At 42.6% G+C, this 20,484-nt stretch overlaps 1 protein-coding gene across 3 annotated transcripts in view; it reads right to left on the bottom strand.

The window, feature by feature from the left end:
- Positions 1-20,484, bottom strand: part of FLNB (filamin B) — an 83,322-nt gene that overhangs the window by 52,159 nt on the left and 10,679 nt on the right. For all 3 annotated transcript variants that reach the window (XM_081851043.1, XM_081851044.1, XM_081851045.1), the window contains exons 2-6: positions 4,716-4,964; positions 3,476-3,573; positions 2,321-2,468; positions 664-782; positions 204-281 (exon numbers count right to left, since the gene is read on the bottom strand). In XM_081851043.1, coding sequence (XP_081707169.1) covers positions 204-281; positions 664-782; positions 2,321-2,468; positions 3,476-3,573; positions 4,716-4,964 — 692 coding nt within the window. The remainder of the gene's footprint in view (positions 1-203; positions 282-663; positions 783-2,320; positions 2,469-3,475; positions 3,574-4,715; positions 4,965-20,484) is intronic.

The raw sequence follows: 20,484 nt of genomic DNA, 5'->3' as shown, positions 1-20,484 counted from the left end.
TCCACCTCCTCTTTTACCTGAACAATTGTTAGACCAGCCAATCAGTACTTTAAGCTGGGGGGGGGGAGCATTGTCGCTCTCAACTACAGCTACAAAACTAGACCAACTTGTTTTGAGATAGTATTACAACAACATTGTCCTGAGCAAAATGTACTTGGCAGCTAAAACTCACGTCTCCCTCCAGAATCTTCAGATATTCTTACCTTGTGAGCTCCTGTAACCTTTGGGAGGTACTGAACAGCGTAAGTCTTGTTCTTATCGTTGTCCGGAGTCACCATGGCCTAAGGAAGAGGAAGGCATTAGGCAACTCAGTCATGCTTAAGTTTCTTGATCTTTTTCACTGGGTATCGTATTGGCTGCTGTGGTCGTTTTATGATTTTAATTCTACACATTGTGCCTATTTTTATAGTGACATTTTTATAGCCTGCGCTGGAGAGCATTTTGTAAAAGGTGGGCTAAGAGTACAAATAAATAAAATGCCAGGAATTAAAATTAGGACCTTCTATATGGCCTGTACCCCTTAACTATGGTCCATCCTCATGATTCATGAAACTCACTCAAATGCCAACACACTTGAAGAGGATTCCTTTTCCATAGTGTAAGATAGTAGTAAGTGGTCAACCCATTTCCCTTCCCTGGCCCAAGACCTCTCAATATGCATACCTCTTCTCTGTTTCCTTCTGGATCTTCTACAAAAACCAATACCTCGCCTTGGCCAGCACTGATGGTGTCAACACTGAATTTGGCAGGCTGTTTCACCATATTTCCATGTGGTTCAATTCCTGCAGGAATAAAAGGCTGTGCTTAGCTGGCTGTAAAGATGACATGCAGAGAGCTTTTACTTGCTAAACTGTGATGCAATTACATTATTTCCTAGAATTATCAGCACCAATTTGGAGCTATCCTTGCTCTTAATGTAGCATCAGGACATAATGGTGAAGAAAAGAAGCACTGCCACAAAATATGGGAGGTTCAATTTGTGGCTAACGTGGTTAATTGCTATTGACAGACAAATCCACGGTGATGGGGCTGGTCTTAGCTACTGTCACATTAAACTGCATTTTTAAAATAAATGTAAATACATACTTCTCAATGTACACATTTCCAAATGAATTTTATCCTAACACACAGGTTTTGAGTAGCGAATTGTATTTCAAAATTTGGAGGTGTGCAGAATCCGAAAAAACTGTATTCATCTGTGATGTGTGAATTAGGAGTTTGCTTTAAAATTCTTAGTGTTGCTTAAAAAAGAAAAAATCTAGCGTTGACAACATCGATACCCTAGATTTTGGTAGTTTTCTGAATATACACGTGCATTAGTTTTTCATGGTCTTCACTGCTTGTTTTCCTTTGGTAGAACTTCTGTTCCTCTCCAGGTTCTCATCCCATCCCCTCTCATTCCAATCCCACTCACCAGCCTGCCTCCATCCACCTCCAGTTCCCTTGTCACTCAACCACCCAAGCCATGCCCCTCTTACAGCTTGGCCAAATGGCAGCCCAAGTCAGCTATGGAGGAATAGGTTAGGGAAGCTCCTCAGCAGACACGCCTCATATACTGAGGTCACCGAAGCTGCTGAGGTTCACAACGAGAACAGCAGGATGCTTGCTGGGGAACCCTGCGTGTTCCTCTATAACTTGCCCAGACCACCCACCACTGACAACACTCACCTGGGCCAACCATTCACCCACCTGCCTAGGATGCCTTCCTGCTAACCCTCTGCCTGGGCAGTCTGCCTATCAGCAGTCATGAAAACTGCAGTGTAACAACATTCTTACCATCTTAATATACACCAAGATATATTGTATTTTGCTGTATTATTTGAATACAAACTGATGCAATTTGTGCAAAATAAAAGCAGCATTCAAAATACAATTAAAAACCATACAGCACAGTGCATTACAATTGCTACAACAGGCAGAAATACCATTAAGTGGACTGGACCCTCTGCAACTTTCTAGGTGGTCCATGATGGGAAAATGTTTGGGAACCACTGCCTTACACGAAGCAACTGGTCCCCTCCCACTGACAGTGATGAAGTTTAGGTTTACAGCTTAGAACAAGACAATAGCCTTGCTAAACTGGTTCTCAAAGTGGGAATTTTCATGTGAAAGTAGGAGTGGCTTTTGGACTATTTCCACATTTTTCTGAATCTCAGCACTGCACTAAACGAATACAATGCAACTTGGAAGTTTGTCTACAAACATGATTTAAATAGAGCAAGAACCAACTGGTCTTTTAAAGCACAATAGTTTTGAATGTATGTAACAAGATAAAAGAAACAATACACGTAAGTTATAAGAAAAGCATTTTAGACCTCACCTCTGCCATACGCCCTTGCCTTCTTTGGATTAAGCTTAGGCTTCAAAGGAGCACCAGGTTTCAGCTTTGCTTTGGGAAACTGTGACAAGTAGGTCATTACAGAGTGTTCATCCACATCAGGGTGTATGATTTCTTCAGGAGCGATGACCTGGTAAATAAGGACATATTTCCATTAGGATTACAGCATGTGAATCCGAGTTCCCCTCATACATTCCTACACATCCAAATCACTGCCCGTCCAATAAATCCCTAAGTTTGGAAATATAACCAGTAGCATTCCTAAGACCAAGAAGCCTTTTGAAAGATTACACCGTGTAATTGCAACACATAGAATAAGTGCACTTTATTTGCACACATAGCTTTGTAGCTGGGTCATTTGCAGTTGAGTTACTACTGCCAGTCAAAAAGTTATGATGCCACCTTCCTCCCAACAGCCAATCACTTGAAGTTGCACTGAGTGTTTTACTGGTCCCCCTAAACACTGCCTAGGTTCTATGTACAAACTTTTTTAGACCTCTCAAATAAATACTTCAGTAGCACCAATTCAAAAGTACATAACAGCAGTCAAGGCTCTTAATCTTAGAGAAACGCCGAGGCAAATTTATTGAACTGGCACTGGCACAGTAAGTCGTAAGTGCTTTCTTTTACTGGAGCAAATAATGGGCATAATATGAGTTATTTCAATAAAGGCAGAGGACTATAAAGTGTTTCTAGCAGGGATAGGATCCAGCCCAACCTTTAGAGGAAGGGGGGCTTCTATCCTTGTAAAAATGACATTTAATTTGTGTGCATTCAGCTTTATGGGCTTGGCAAATAAAAATAAAAGGGGTGCGTGGGGATCCAGGTAGCAACTGACAATTCCACCTACCATTGAACCCAACAGAACTTTGGATTCAGGCACGATTCCCAGAATGTAACCCATGCATAAGTTACGGGGCAGCTTTCAAGGAAGCAGTCTCATCAAATGTATTCTGTGTGGAGGACCCACTGTTTTTAATCATTTGAGACGATGACATTTCAAACCACAGCAGGTATTTTTAAACACAGCTGAATTTGTGGGACCGGGACCATCAGATGCTACAAGTAAAATTATTTCTGTTCATATCCTGCCACCTGGATATGCTGAAGCTCAAATATCATTTCTCTTCTCCATACCTGAGGGACACCCAGCCAGTCATCTGCTTGCTGCATGGCTTCACGGGCATTATCAACAGGCTTCTTAGGGTCCCAGGTTTCCCAGTCTGGGCAGAGACCTAGTGAAGCAAGAATTATAAAGTTTAAAATACTATGAACATCAGGAAGCATTTACACTTAGCATAAATCCATTTTAATTTTAGCTAGCAACTGTCAAGGTCTACCCACAGAAGTGCACTTGCATTACACAAGAGTAGGAAGTGGAGATTATAGCCTGGTAGCCAAGGTTTTCAGACTGCAAAGTCAGGATATGTGAGATAAATCCTGTTTGTATTGTTTGGCCTCCACTCCCATTTGTGAGGAAAGAGATTCAATGCCAATCTGAGATCTAACAGATTGGAACTGCCTACTATCCACTGAGCTACACTGACTGCTGAACCACTGATTGGCTTTTCCAGTACTCCATGCAGCCAGTCTGGTCAAATTCTATGATTCTAACAAACTGCTCTCTCATTTACAATATGCAATAACTAAAGATTACCCTAAAATTCTGGATGCAACATTTATCAAGTTGTTCTGCAGTGCTGAATTTTCAGAAAATTGTTTCGCCAGAAGTAGGAACAAATAAGATGCTAAAGAATCCTATTGACAACAGAAGGCGTAGCCAAAATGGTCTTCTGCCACACTCTCACCAACCCCGGCCAGGGGTCACAGCAGGTTAGACCACCAACATCCTTCTTTTCTTAGCTCAGAAACAGGTGCCAACATCTATAAGGCTACTGGCTACTCCTGGATCACAAGAAGGTTAACTTAGCCAATAGTCTTCTCATTCACTTGAGAGTTGGGTGCAGCAAAGGTAACAGCTCGTAAACACGACAAAACAGCTCTACTGCTGCATTTACATCCAGGATATTTTGTTTAAAAAACAACTGTAGAAAAGCTTTTAGGAATCCGTGCAATACTTCATGAAGCTAAACACGTGCTGCTCAACAACTATGATTGGACATTTTGGAATCCATAAAATATGTACCAAGTTTTTTTTATGATGCATTACAAACTTAAAGCAATGCCTAAAAGTTGTGAAACCTTCATTAAGGGTTCCTGACTTCTATACAGACATTTAGAGCTTGTTTTCATAGGTGTGACTTCTAGTCAAGTACAGGACTTCTCAAAGCAAGGGAATCTTATTTACATTAAGGTAAAGATAAATCAACTGCTACTGACATAGGGCGAGAAAATGGAAAGGTCACAGGAGGCTTACCTGGAGCACAGCTATCAACGAGGGCACCTAATGCTTTGCCATCTTGCCAGTTTTGGTTGAAGTTCGTTATTGGCAAATAAGGGATTTTGTTCTGAATCCATCCCAAGAGTCTCTGTTTGGGAGTCTGTTTCTTGGCATCGTCATCTCCTTCATCTTCCCACACTGGCATAGAGATTGAGTAATGGAGGATAAGGGTCCATACTAACCCTAGGATTAGCTTCAAGTTCCCATCAACAATAGCTTTACTATCTGAAAAGAAGAAGAAAAACAGAATTACTACTAAAACCACCATTAGGCATCAAGTCAAGCTGAAAGGTAACAAATCCACTTAAAGGCGTTTGCTTTGAGCCACCAATCTAACCACACAGGAGTCAGGTGGATAATATGACTGGCAGACACAATGGTTCTTTCTATCTACCCAGGTATCTATTGAGATCTTTTTACACATACTTTACTATATGCTTGATTCATGGTTGGAGTAGCTTCCTCCAAGTTTCTTCTCAAGCCATGAGTTCAGCTGTCTACTGTCAACAAACAGATCATAATAATGTGAACTTAGGAACTAGGACAACCAGCCTATTGTCCTCAATCCAAGACCTTGCCCTACAGGAGAGCATAAAACAGTTTATATACTGTCATTATGTACCTCCACAGTAAGTGGCAGGGCAGTAAAGCCAATCATACTAACTGGTAGATATCCCAAAAGGGTAGAAATCCTTTGCTCTGGTTTCTCTTCAAGAGTGAATCAACCATGATTTAAGATTAATGTTTTACTCAGCTTCTTACAGAATCTGCATAATTGCAAAATTAAACAGATTGGCAGCAACAGACCTTGGGTTTAAAAATGGGGGTGGAAACCATGAGCTATTTCTACAACACAAACCTTTCTTGTAGAAAGGTACATTACATGGTGAATAAGATATACAAAGACAAGATGGAACCAATCTGCATCAGTCATTTAGAATTTAGAGAACAAAAGGAGCATTTACACAGCTAGATTTCCATGCTATTGCGAATTTGGCTATAGCTTATTCACATCAATATGAAAATGTTATGTTTAGTCCAAGTATTTCCCCTCCTTATCACTCAACTATTAGTAGCAGACTTTCTACCAAGCTAGAAATTCCTTAGTACCCTAGTCAACATTTGCCCGGGACACATCAGTATGTTGATGAAACTAGAAAGCCAAACAGATGAATGTGCTTCTAAAATGGCATCAAGCCGACAAAACTGGACTTGGAAAGCAAGCTCCCCTACTACCTAGCTCAGATGTATAATAAGCAAAAGTTCATTTCTATATTGACTCTTACAACAGCTATTTGTGACTGGGTACCAAAGAGATCTAGAAATAAACTTAAAATGAGTCCTTGCATAAGTGATACTGCGGCTAAAAAACTTATGAAGCGGTTTGCAGTGTACCACCACTCTGGCCAAAAGTAAAACCAAAATCACACCAGGGAAATTTAAAGATTCATAATTATGAAAACAAGTCCTTCCTGGGAACTCTTATCCAAATATTTTCAGGACTCACATCAAGCCCTGTTTGCCAGGTCTGTTTGAACTAGACCAGGACTCACAGACTATGACAAGGCACTGTCTCATGATGAGGAACTGCTCACCTACACAACTCTCTCCATTGCAAAGCTTTATTGTAATGTTTCTGGCCCCAAGCACAAATATATTTCATGAGCAATTAACAGTGGAATTTCTATCTAGCCACTGTCATTTGTTAATTGCATCTTAAAACTGCTTAAGCAATACAGCTTCAGTCTGGAGGTTATTAAGGTACATGGCCTGAGGAACAGTGTTTAGCAATATTGCAACATTTAAGCTGTAGACTCACACAAGCCAGGTTTGCAGGGCAGATCAACTGCTGAAGATAAGTTAGCTTTGTGGCTGCATACTGGTCTTTTAACATGTGAAGTCTGAGATTTGTCGGATTCCAGAGGGCCATTGCTCAATTCACTATACAGCTACAATATGCACACAAGATTTAAAGGGGTGTGCAATCGCCTCTTCTCACAGATGCAAGGGCTTGCAAGAAAACAGTAGCCTAAAGTAATTCCACCAGTGAACCAAAAGTTGCACAAAGTGTAGGAACTCATTTTGCATCAATTGGACATTTCCTCCTTATGTGGAAAACATTTCTACTCAAAAACTAGTAATGTGTTTGGGTAGCAGGCACCAAATTTTTACCTGCGCATTTCCTAACTGAATCATTGTATTTTAGATAATATGCAGTCATATGAGGGCAGGCCCTACATTAGCTGCTGAGGGATAGAGCTATAATGTAATGAATTGAGTTGCTTAGAGCCATTAGCCACAGGGAAAGATTTACAAGCATCGCTGAAGAAAAACGGTTCAGGCAGAAGCAGGCTTCCATAGTGATATAGGCACCGCAGGTCAAAAGTGCTCTAAATTTAAGGCTGAAACTTTGTCTATAGAAACACAATGGGGAGGCCTTCATATGATCTTGTGTGGTGACTACTAGAGCATGGGCAGATAACTTGTGGCCCTGCAGATGTTACTGAACTACCATCAGCCCCAGTGAGCAAAGCCAATGGTCACAGATGATGGGAGTTATGGTCCAACAACATCCAGAGATGTGAGAAGCTCATATATAAGCTCATCGCCAAATGGCACCTTCAACCTAGGTTACAGTCATAACAACAAGACTGTCTAGTTGCCTTTTGGGAGTGGGGATTTAATCATTATTATTCATTTAATTTCTATATCATTTTATGGAGTGATATAAAAAAACCTGCTCCTTTTCCCTTATGGGGTACCCAAGAGCCCATATAGAGTCCTTTTGTAGGTTCTCTATCGGTAGGAGAAAATAACAGAGACCAACCAGAGAATATTGAGAAGCAAAGCAGCTAGTAAGCTTGATCTTTATTGACTGTTGCAACAGGGTGCTCCCCCACACGCAGGAGAGAGGAGGAGGACCTCGAACAATGGCGAGCAAGGCCTTATATATCCATTTTGAAATTTCCTGCCCTGGAGCTCCAGACCACCCCTCCATATATACATCACAGAAGGGGTGTAGCCCAAGACCACCCCCCACAAACATAATACCTACATCACAGAAAAGGCGGTCTACAACAGAAATTTGATGGTTGTTCTTTTTCCTGACTGCCAGGTTATCTGATAATGCCTTATCTTATTGCCTTTTCTGGTAGTCTGGCGATTCCTTTTGAGATGGTAATTACTTAATTCCTGGGACAATGGGAAGGTTTTTTTTTTGTTTTGTTTTTCATTTTCTCCCTCCTTGCAGAGAAACATTTGGTCAGTTTGGGAGTTAAAATGGTTTCAGGACTGCCCTCCTGTGCTGCTTCAGATATGTGGTTTATATATTTATGTACGTGTTTGCTTGGTATATTTATGAACATTTATTATATATCTAAGATCGTAAAATTCTTATAACAGCCGCTTACAGCACATTAAAACAGCAAATAAAACAATCCAAAATAAAATAGCGACAAGGCATCTCTGCCGATCAGCCGACAGTCTATGCCAGAGAAGACAAATTTAGCATACAGTGGTACCTCAGGTTAAGAACTTAATTCGTTCCAGAGGTCCATTCTTAACCTGAAACTGTTCTTAACCTGAGGTACCACTTTAGCTAATGGGATCTCCCACTGCTGCACGATTTCTGTTCTCATCCTGAAGCAAAGTTCTTAACCTGAGGTACTATTTCTGGGTTAGCAGTCTGTAACCTGAAGCATCTGTAATCCGAGGTACCACTGATTCTTTTCTGTTTTTCCAACAGTGAATTGTTTAAGTATTTAGCTGGTGGCCTTCTCACTTTCAGATGCTAGTTCTTCAGAAATTGCTGTAATTTGTTCCAAATACATCTTTGGTTGTTACCCATGCATTTTAAAACCTGGGACACGTTCAAAACAGTAGTAACATTCTGCCCCTTCTCCTACTTACAGCCCATTGTGAACCTCACATGACTGATCAATACTGAAACTGAGCAATCTCACAAGTATGTACTTGCAGCCCTGGGAATTAGTCAGATCCTGGAGACCAGCGTTAAATATTTACTAAAAAGAAGAATAGTTATTCAGGTTTATTACTGGCATTTACTAGCTGGGTTAAGTTCTGCACTGCAATCCAAAGAATTCTTTTCAATACAGTCCAGAGGGACACCCAATAGGACCTTTTGCCTTGCTTAGAAACAGTTCTCATTTTGCCAGCAACCCACTATTCTGCAGGACCACCGTTCAAAACAAAGTTTACGGCTCAGTTTATTCACGAGCGCCTGGACTGGGAAACACCAACTAAAACCTCGTTGCATAAGAGCCAAGTGAATTTGTTAATTTTTAAAAACTTTGTCCTGCTGCAGTACTACAAGGAATTTACTCTTAAGACAATTAGCGGAAACACGATAAGCTACTGTGGTCAGTTTCCTTGGTAACTGGAATACACAGAAGAACTATGCTTTTTACTGGCACGAGCAAGAGATTAGAACATGGGCAAAGGAAGGACAGTATTGTTATAAGCTAGATTTGGCAGCTTGAGAAACCAGGTTAACTGTCACTTGAAACAGGATAGCTCAGTCGGTAGAGCATGAGACTCTTACGTCTCAAAGATCATGGGCTCAAGTCCCGTCCCCCCACCATTGGGAAAAGATTCCTGCATCACTGGGGTTTGGACTAGATGACCCTTGTCCCTTCCAACTCTACAGTTTTATGATATTATGATTCTGGAAGTGACCAAACTGGGACATACCTATGGTGAACAAGCTCCTATGTAGTACTACTGGCCAAGAATGAAAGGTAGCCAGTTCTTAACATATTCACTGGCATAGCAACCATTTGGATTGTGGAAGTAAGAAGTTCAGCAAACAGCACAAACTCCAAACTTTGACACCACTTTCCAACCAGGCATCTTGACTGTGCCACCTGTGCACCTAGTTTAGAACAGCAAGAGCATGGAGAAAAAGGCTGCTCCATTGCAATGGCAGCCCATTCCCCTAGATTTTCCTAACCCAATCCCAAAATAGGTTTTATTTGGGCTTGCTTTCAAATGCCGGGAGCAAAGTAAGTTGAGGGCAGGAAAGTAAGACTTCTAGAAAAGATTTTATGTTCAATTTTTTTAAATGGTTACCAGCAGGCTCTGGGCAGCACACACTCTTATCTGTTCCACTGTAGGTCATCATATTTGCCATTAGTTTGGTTATGGTGTGCAAATTCAAATTTATTCCCTCCAGTTCATTTGTATTTGTTAGCCACACTATTTCTTGAAAGGGTATCCACTTTTTGCAATATTTTCAGTAAGAATAATGTCACTGAGATTGTCTTCTCCTGGCCTAGCCTTGATTTGAGGGAGACAGATGTATCATTTATGAACCTAGTGTCTAGAGAGTAATATACTTCTTTGGGCAAGCCTTCAGAATTTTGTACTTAAAACTTAAGGTAATAGTTCAGAGTGATTGCTATTATTCTACAAGGCAATACAACTAAAATACAGTATTCACCAGCCATTATGTTTCTTTTAAGGGATTTACAGTATCTCAAAGGGTACCAGCCGCTATAACTTAGATGGCAGGATTTCTTCTGTAGCCAAATGCACCCCTTCACCTTGGGTGACCCTTTACACTGGGTTACAGATATTGAAAAACTTATAGGCAGACACCCACCTATGTGCTAGTTGCCTTCTAGACTGCACCTTTTCCAACCAGGGTTCCACAGGATGCTTGGGTCCGTCAACATTTTACAATGCATTACCAGTTTTTACTTTGTAGGGTGGATGTCGGGGGCAGGGAGAAAGGGCCACGGTACTAAAAAAAAAAAAAAGGTGTGTTTCCTCTAAACTAAAAGGGCTGAAATCCACTGGTATAGCACAGCTATTTTTCCATTAAAAAGTGTAAGCCAATTTTGTAGGTTTGATGCAGATCATGCAGATAACAGCTAGTAGTACATAACTTGGTAACTTCTCTTTTTGGGGGGGCCTTCCCGCTGGAACAGAGGGCAGAGCTTAGTGACACATCTGCAATTTAAAATGACAAATGTGACCACAGATTATTATAAACCCAAAGCATGTTATTTTTGGTACTGTTAGCTTATAGTTTTTTTAAAAAAGAAAAGAACCACTAGAACTGAGCAAAGATTACTATATGCCTTAAAGGAGCAGCAGCAAAGGTTCTGCTACCAAGCTGCAATGTGGTATGTATATGCTCACATCCACACACACTGTCACTTGGGAGAGGCACATTGTTCACCAGCATGTTAACCACCAACAACTGACAAGAGGAGAGTCTAAAACACATGACTATTAAAAGCATAAATGATGTTTAGGGCCAGAAATAGCTCTGGGGAAAGTCGCAGCAGCCCCATATGCCTAAATCTGCAAGATGTATTCCTTGGAAGCAGATCACCCTCATGACAAAGCAAACAGAGGGTGCCAAATAGCTTTCTAGTTGTAGCAGAGAGTTTGGCTTCATATGCTTACCTTAAGATAGATCTTTTAGGCAACATCAGACACAGCTTGTTGAGTTTAGAAGAAATGGCATCTTGCAACCCATCAAACAATGGAAGCATATGAACACATGTCTCACTACAAATTGTTCCCATTATGCTAGGACATGGCTTGTCGTAATGTCTGAAACAGGTCATTCCTCCTGACCTTAAGACTCAAGCCTGTGGATCCAAACCATAGCAAGAGGACATGATCTCTGAACTCTAGTAGAGAGAATAAACATGTTGCAGGAATGAGCAGTGCAAGTTATTAACCGGAGTTGTGAATAGAAATGATATCATTTGCAGATTTCCCTGAAGGTAGAACTGTACCATTTAATTTTTTTCAATGAAGAGTCATGTGGTCAGAGTCCATGAAAGCTTGCATCATAATAACTGTGCTGGACTTGATAGTGCCACATGAATTTGTTGTTCCTGCTACAACAAGACTAACACTGCTACCATTCTGCACACTAATCATTTCAGACACCAGGAAAGAGCCAGAGAATGATGCTACAAGGAAAATACAGAACATACTAGAAAAGGTGTGGGGAATATGTGGCTATCCGTATGCTGCTGAGTACATCTCCCATCATCCCTCGTTGCAGCTGATGCGAGTTGGTCCAGCAAGTGGAGGGCCACAAGATCCCAATCCCGCAATCAGTTGCCTTACAATGGCTGCAAATGCAACCTTAGGTGTCTTGTAAACTAGGGAAGATGAAGCTGTTGCACGTAATGTTTCAAAACAAGAGTCTGTTGCAGACCTGTGGTTCTTTGGGTAAAGTGCCACAATGACCCATTGTTAACCCTCCGGGGGCCACATATCTAAATGGGTGCGGCTTAAGTATTAGTATGAGTGTGGTGCAAACTGCAGTTCTCAAAGCTGCCTTGCAATAGTCCCATCCACCATTGTGTATCAATTCAAACCATTTATCATTAAATTCAGTAAAATTTAAATTTTAAATATAATTTTGAATGGGCAGCACATCTTGAGAGGACATTGAACCACCTTTTGGGGGTGCCAAATACTGCCCGTGGTTTAGGGCCCCCCGCCATGTTTAAAAGAAGCATTTTTATACCGCCAGCCACCACAAGGACCAACACTATTCCCTGCACCTCCCACTTCTCAGAAGGTATTTAGTTTTTGAATGTGTTAGAAGTTTCAAGTTTCTTAGTACAGAGTCACAAGCCATTTGTCTTCTGCAGCTGTAGTATTTAACATGGTAATACTGTCTCCATGTTAAGCAAGTGTCAAATCTTATGGTTGCAGGGATGATTTAGTCCTTAAGTACTGTGTGCAACATACCCTGCCCTGTTTACTCTTGCAGTACTGCCCCTTAAAACAGAACTGCTAACTTTCCCATCACCTGCCTCCAAATAAAGCACACAACTATCAGAAGTGGGAGGTTTTCATGTTTGTGATTTACCCTGAAAGCAGTGTGAACTGAACCTCATGCAACCAGAGCCACATTAACAAAGTTCTTCTCCCAAGAGGATTGTGCTTTTAAAGAATGAGGTAGGCATTTTAAATAAAAAGGGATGGGGTGTTAGGGGAGGGATAGTAACTCTGGTAGGGGACACATTGTACCCCTCTGGGGTAGTTTGTCCACCTTTAGTCCCCACCCTGCACTCGGCTCTCACCTGTGCTCCTTGAAGCTATCAGCATGTGACAGTAGACACACCCCGGGAATGGCTTCCATTGGCCAGCTAAATCAGGTGAGGATAACCAATGGGTCTCAAACCCTTGGTAAGTTAGCGACTTCCACCTGCATGCAGACACAGGCTCTGGTGGATTAAGCAAACGAAACCAATAGTGACTCCAACAGTCTGGAAGGCAGCTCGTCAACCTGGGAAGGTAGCCCATCTAGAAGGAAAACTCTGGTCTTAAAACTCCACTGCCTTATGAGATAACTTCAGGAGAAGAAATGGCACAAGAATAAACCCTACACATATGCAGAGTCCTTAAGACGACTGGATGGTGCCTTGTACCCCTCCTTCTGACAATTCCTGCAGCCAGTCTGGTGCCAAAAGCATTGCTCTGCTTTCCTTTGAACCACAGCAGTGAGGCTGGGGGGACAGTCTTGTACCCTGGGCAGCCCAGGAGCTCCACACACACTGCCCAGGCTTGTGCCTCAGGGAGGTCACTTTGGTGTTACTAATGCAGTTGTTTGACCTCTTGAGACAGATGCCAATAAGTGGGATGCCAAGAAGTATGGCAATGAATACTGGGGTGCTTTATTATGCTGCTTAGAAAACATCTGTGGCACATTTGCTAAGTGATCACTACTTAAGTCCAAGCTCAGGTTTGTTTTTCACCAGTTCTTGTTATCACTTAACATTTACCACCACAGTTCTGAGTTAAGAGCCTTTTGGCTATTAAGATCTGGCACTAGTGGTATAACAGGAGTCAGCACCTGGTAATGCTTCCTTTTCCAATAATTTTTTTTCCTACAGCCAACCTGGAGAACTTTGGTTCCATTTATTACTAAAACAGAAACTTCGGCTTTCGAAAAGCCCTTCCTGTGTCCTTAAAGCCTGCTGCAGCACGCTTTGAATAAATGACATCATTGGCAAACTTGTTATGCTGACAATAACCCCCAGGAGAACAGGCCCCCCTCTTACACTAAGCAAAGCACATTCCACATTAGTGAGGTCACCCCTTGTTCCCCATGTATGTGAAAAGCCCCCAGAAGCTGCAGATGAGATCAGTTTGCTTCGTTACTGGCTTGACTGGAACACTGCCTTGCGAAGCATCTGAATATTGATGCACACATTCCCAGGAGATTTTCTTGGCAGCCATTCTAACCTGCACATGCACAGAATCATTCCCCAACCCCCCAATGCTGCCATTCATTTCGACGCAAGCTGCCTCAAGCGTTTATAGAGATCTCTCGTTCTCGCTTCTATGGCAATTGCTTTGGCAGCCCAAACCTACCTCAGAGGTTCTAGATTCATTCATCAACAACCAACGGGTGAATGGATGCTGTGGAAGCAAGCATCCTGAAGAACAGAGCTGCACCACTGGACCCCCAGGGCACTGATGGTCAAGAAGTGGCAGCTCCAATGGAAGCACATGACAACTGTGCTAATCGCTGCTAGGCCAAAGTGGCAAATCAGGAACAGAATGGGTGGGACAGTCCAAGACAGGTTGTGCAAAACAATGTCAGGAAAGTGCTTTCAGAGGTAGCACTATAGTCAACAGCTAATGGTGTGGAAAACTATTGTCTGGAAAGCCCTACGGTTACGTCTGCACCCACATTCACCCACCATTCCCAGTAATCTGCCGCCATCCGTATGAGTACAATAGTGTTCTGAAGTAGCCCTGCCTGCTGATTAAGGCTCCAATCCTGCATTTCGTTTCAGATATGCCAGAAAGGAGGTATTAACTTTCCCACAACATTGTTCATGGTAGCCGTCTAGACATACAACAATGCCCCCCTTCAAGTTTGCTGCTTGAGGCTGCTGTCTGGAATATTTGTTCATGGGTCTATTTTCAGGCAGGCATCCCACCAGCCTGTTCTCCGAAATACTACAGTGCCCACTCACGAATAAAATGCACTAGTCAGTGGCTACACATCACAAGCACATGAAAACCAGTAATAATGAGAAAACACCAATTCCAGTGATAGGCCATTTAGGAAGGAGACAGGACACCCATCACCAGGCCTCAAAAGGAACTGAACACTCTGGTAAGTATTTATGTTTCTCCAGCTGTGTATCTAGATCAACTAGCCACTGGCTCTAGAATAAGGCAGCCATATAAAATAACTGTTGGAAAGGCACATTACACTTATGGCTCCTGCCTAGCATGCTTCCATGTCTTCAAACCTCACTTCAAAAACAACAGCATATGACTGCAGAGTAAGATAAGATGCTCCATCTTCCAATGCTATTAAATTTAGGTAAATATAAGTAGAAACTCCCATTATTCTGCTGTCAAAGAAATTGGGGGGTGGGTGGGGGGCAGAAAGTATGAAGCATTACAGAGACCTTGCATGGCCCCATGAAAGTATAGAAACCTATAATGAAAGTGTATCTAAAATACACTAGACTTCCCCCAAACTAGTGAGTTCAAGCTGTTGCTGGACTAACTTCTACAATCCCTGTTACACCAGCTGAAGTGAGTTCAGGTGATCATTACCCTGGAGGACACCAAGTTGGGGGAAGATTGAAATTACAACAGAACTGGAAAATACTAGGAGGATTCAGTGCATGATAAACTGCACAGTCATTTTTGTTATTTTTCCCACAAAAGGCCTCTCACAAACCAGAACTTCATTCTCCAAAAGGCAGGCCAGTCTTGCAATTTGACATTTGCAAGACAGAAATAAAACAATCCTTCCAGAAAGACTAGGCAGGAGAATGCAGATTCTGTGGGCTTGGCAACCCACACAACCATCATCAACATATGCCATAGTTCAATGCATATTATTCTACTACAAGTAAACATCAACAGTATGCAAAAGCTTTCCAATTGGACAAGAAAAGTGCCACCTCAGATCGAAGCTGGAAGGACTATGCACATCACACTCCTATTTCAGTGGCTAATTGCAGACAACAGACCCTCATTTAAGCCTGCAGTTATCTTTAAGGTATGTTTGGCTTTGAGTCTGTGGCATTAAAAGTGCAAATTATGTCAGCTTCAAGCCACTGTTGCCTTCTCATTTCCTGATCGCAATACCCTCTCATTTGATAATACAGAGTCTTGTCAAAATGTATGGTTTATGCAGACAATTATTGCTATTTACAGTTCATGCACAGATCATAACTACATCTGAGGTTCCTGCTGCCAGGAAGGCAGCAATCAAGGAGCAATGCGCTTTTTTCTCAACACTATTAACTAGATATATGCATTGACATCCTTTATATGTCTCTGCAGTATGTTCTGCTATAAGTACCCTGTCCAGAATAAAAAATCAGAACCTTCTTGGCAGTCTACATTTCTTAAAGTTGTCCTTATTACAGCGACCTATCAGAGGTCAGGGTGGTAGACCTGGAATAAGCAGGCCCAAACACCTTTGACTTGCACTCTAAAGGGAGTTGTGCAAGATCTCCTTAGGCTTCATTATCTAAAAGCACAATGGGAGTTTATTTTTAGCTTTTCCTAAAGCCAAAGCCTTTGCAATACCAACTATCAAACTATTTGGTATCTCAGGTAACAGACTAGCTAGGTCTCAAAACCAGCCAACTAAACTTCTCTCATCTTGCTCAGTTTTGATCACTGAATACTGTTCATAGGAACTATTCAGAGACACAGCCCTCAATGCTCACCTTCACTATGAAGAGTAAACTACCACCTGGTGTCCTTTGTGGGGGATCAGATAAGGCTGCTTCATAGAGCGATGGCCAATGTGGTGACCCCTAGAAATTGCTGACAGATAACTCCCACCATCCCTGATCACTAGCCATGCTGGCAGGGGCTGATGGGAGCTGTAGTCCAACGACTTCTTCTGGCCTTATCTATCCCCAGTGGTAGAAGCATGCAGACTCAAAATACTGGAGACCTCCCAGAAACAGGAAAGGGTTCATCTGACCCAGGCAGGCTTGGGGTGAAGCTGGAAGTGGCCATCTTTCCCACAACTAGCTTACCCCAATATTTGTTCCTTATCCATATAAATATGCTCAAAAAAAGTCTCATAAGATTCTTGTTACTCATCTGCAGCAGCTTGTTTTAGCAATCAGTCAGTAGTAGAGGCTACATGGTTAGTGACAAAGTCTGGGGAGCTTCCAAGACCAACATCCACAGCATTAGCAAGCATGTTTACTCACACTGGGTGTGGGTCAAGATGCTTCCAGGCAGCCATCACACCAGCAGAGGACTGCACAGATAAGTGAAGCTATTTAGATATGGTAGAGCCAAATATCTTCTGTGCAGCACACGCCAAACACTAAAGCCACAGTGTATACGGGTTTTTTAGAGCCAAAACCAACACGTTGGAAGTAATCAGAAGTGATTACTGTTTGGGGAAATCCTTGACTACAATGTACACTTTGATTCAGTTTTTCCATCTGAAACCATCCAGAGTCACCACACATAACAGGATTGGTGAGAGGAAATCCCATTCATGCAAGTATGCACAGTTCAGCCAGGCTCCATCACAAGCAGAGAGCAGCATTCAGAAAAAGGAAGTGTTCCAGTCAAAGGAAAAACATTTTAATGTTCATAGCCTGGTACACCTCTTAAAACTTTTTGATACACACAATATTTTGGCTACTAATCTGTTTTAAAGCATTTTGATCAAGGCAAGCAACGCAAGACTCATGGCATAAGCCTAAAAGATGTTCCCATTTTTGTTAACAAAACAACCAATGTTTCACCCAAGTCACACTTATTGTGGCCACCACATTAAGCCCTGGGCCAAAAATTACAGAATAGAGCCGTAGAACTGCAGAGTTGGAAAGGACCCCAAGGGTCATCTAGTCCCCAGTCACCTAGACTAAGCAAGAATAGGGGAGAGGCCAGAGGCCATCTTGGCGGTCAGTCCTGGAAGAATTTGACCACAACCAAGATTTAATTGCAAGGAATAAGTGATCAACTTGGACCAGTACTTGTGGGAAGGAATGCTTTCTCTCTCATCAACATTAACCAAGGAAACGGTTTGCCTGTGCAGCTTTGAGAGGCCAGTCTGCCTTCATTAGTTCAACATCACCTCCAAGAGAGGAAGATGGGCAGCACTGCTTCCTCTGCCCAGCACAGACATTCTTCAGTGCCCACACCAAGCAGGCCAGTGACACATGTCTGACTAGGGGGACTCTAAGAATTGCACACAACCTATTAGACATTTACCACACATAGGCAAGGTTAGTCTCTCTTTTAAAGTTTATGAATGGCATCCCATGAAACATCACAAAGCCATTAATGCTCAATAAAGTCATATGTAAAAACTGCATCAGATCTGAAACAGATTGGGATATAAAATAAAATAAAATCCACTTAAAGGGCTTTTTGAAAAAGGAAGGCCTTCAATGGGAGTCAAAAAGGAAAGGTCTGGTGTATAATTGGGAGGGTGCCACCACAATGAAGGTCCAAATACTACATCATACAGAATGGATCGCCTGATAAGGTCATATCTGCAGGAGACCCTCTTCTATAGAAGACAGTGATTGGTTAGGTATGTAAAGGGGTGAGACAGTCTTTTAGGTATCCTGGTGGCCTTTGAACACCAATACAGTGGTGCCTCGCAAGACGAAAAGAATCCGTTCTGCGAGTCTCTTCATCTTGCGGTTTTTCCGTCTTGCGAAGCAAGCCCATTAGCGGCTTAGCGCTATTAGCAGCTTAGCGGATCAGCTGTTAAGCGGCTTAGCGGATCAGCTGATAAGCGGCTTAGCGGATCAGCTGATAAGTGGCTTAGCGGCTTAGAAAAAGGGGGGAGGGGGGAAAAACCGCAGGAACTCTCAAGACATTTTCGTCTTGCGAAGCAAGCCTATAGGAATTTCATTTTGCGAAGCACCTCCAAAACGGAACACCCTTTCGTCTAGCGGGTTTTCCGTCTTGCGAGGCATTCGTCTTGCGGGGCACCACTATACCAGCACTTTGAACTTAGCCAGATAGCCGATTCATAACCAGTGCAACTCTTTTAGCAGCAGGCAAGCCATCTGTGCAGCTTTCTCTCTTGAAGAGGAACTGGTATGCCGCCACCGCATCCCACCAGAGCTAGCCGGAGTCTCCGCCATCAGACAGGCACCCTCCTATCAGCAGCAATTCAGACTGGCTACAGCCCCACTGCGGATGCTCCTTGCAAAGAAGTGGCAGGAACACCATTTTCGAAAGGGGTTCTTTTTCCCCCTCTTGGCTCACTGCTTGACGGGTCTTTCCCCTGAAAAACACAGAGGCTGCAGGCGAGAGCGGAAAGCCTAAGTAAAATGTGTGTTAAGATGCAATACCAGTGTATAGGGACTTTCCAAGTCTTTGAGTCACTGGCACATAAACCTGCTCCTCAGCAGTTTAAAGTCAGAACCTTGCAAGTGTCTGAGCTGACCATCTCCATTTCCTGCATTAAGTTGCAGCAGGATACTGTTGCTTCAGGGCCACTAATTTCCTCAGCTGCCTACCGAGTTTCAGTTCCCCAAGCTCTTTACAGTGGTACATCGGTTTACAAACTAAATCAGTTCCTGAAGTCCATTCTTAAACCAAGTATGCTCTTAAACTGAGGCACACTTTCCCTAAAGAGGCCTCCCGCCACCAGTGCCCTTCCATGGTTTGGCTTCCATTCGTAGATTCGTAGATTCCATTTCGTAGAAAGTTCACAAACCGGAACACTACTTCCAATTTTGCAGAGTTCGTAAACCAAATAGTTCATTAACAGGGCTGTTTGTAAATCAAGGTACCACTGTACTCAGAAATCCCACCTTTCACTCCACTCCTGAAGAGCCCCACCATCAGCCGCCACAGTGCCCAGAGGGAAGTTTTCCCTTGCAGTTTGTAGAGCTCTAAGCACATTTTCATGTCAGCTATGCTGCAGATCAAACAGTTATCTCCACCTCCACACAGAAGTCTTTTTAAGATTTCTGCCTCCCACCCCCACTAACTTAATTGAAGTTTGGGCCTGGTCCCACTCAGAGCAATGTTATGTCAAAGCGGCCTTCACTTCCTAAGAGGCAGCAAGTGGAGCTGTGCTGCTAAAAGCATTAAGCCATTTCGCTATTGATTCATAAAGTGAAGGAGCACAACTTAAGCGTTATTTTCACCTGTTTAATCCAATTAGGGATCCCACAGCAGCCGATGAAATCAGAAAGTATAGTACTTGGTCAGGTTTATACCACACCAAGTTTCTAACGTCAGAGTTAAGGGCATTGGCACAAGTCCCAGTTCAGTTGTCAGATCATGGTGGTTATTGTTCACCCATTTCTTGAGCTACTTCCAAGACACAGAGCACCGCAATGCAAAGTGCACATGAAACACTCAGACTGCCTGGGTGGCCTCTATCATTGTAGCCCATATGGATGCAATACCCTAGCTTTTAGCACACTTAAAAAAAAATGCACTGCTATAAAGAATATGACTTTGCACCACCACAAAACTATGTTACGTCTTTGACTTCTACTGAACAGAACTTGGGGGAAGGGGCCACAGATAGTGAAGCCTGAGTTTTCCAACCCTTGTGCCAGAAATATAAAGCAGGCAAGTGGAGAGCGGCTCCCATCCATAAATAAAGGGGCCAGGAAGCCACTGGCCCTACTTTTATCTCAGCTTCATGCTAATGTTTGGGGGGGAAAGTCGAAAGCAAGAGAGTTGCTTCATGTATTTAATGGGAAGAGTTGGAAGGAGAAAAGAGTGGCAAACATACTTGCTGCAGCCAGCTTCCTCA

The sequence above is a fragment of the Podarcis erhardii genome, assembly GCF_964252035.2.
Source record: "Podarcis erhardii genome assembly, chromosome: 2".
Lineage (NCBI taxonomy): Eukaryota > Metazoa > Chordata > Lepidosauria > Squamata > Lacertidae > Podarcis > Podarcis erhardii.
The sequence above is the reverse complement of the archived record's forward strand: the minus strand, read 5'-3'. Positions and strand labels throughout refer to the sequence as shown.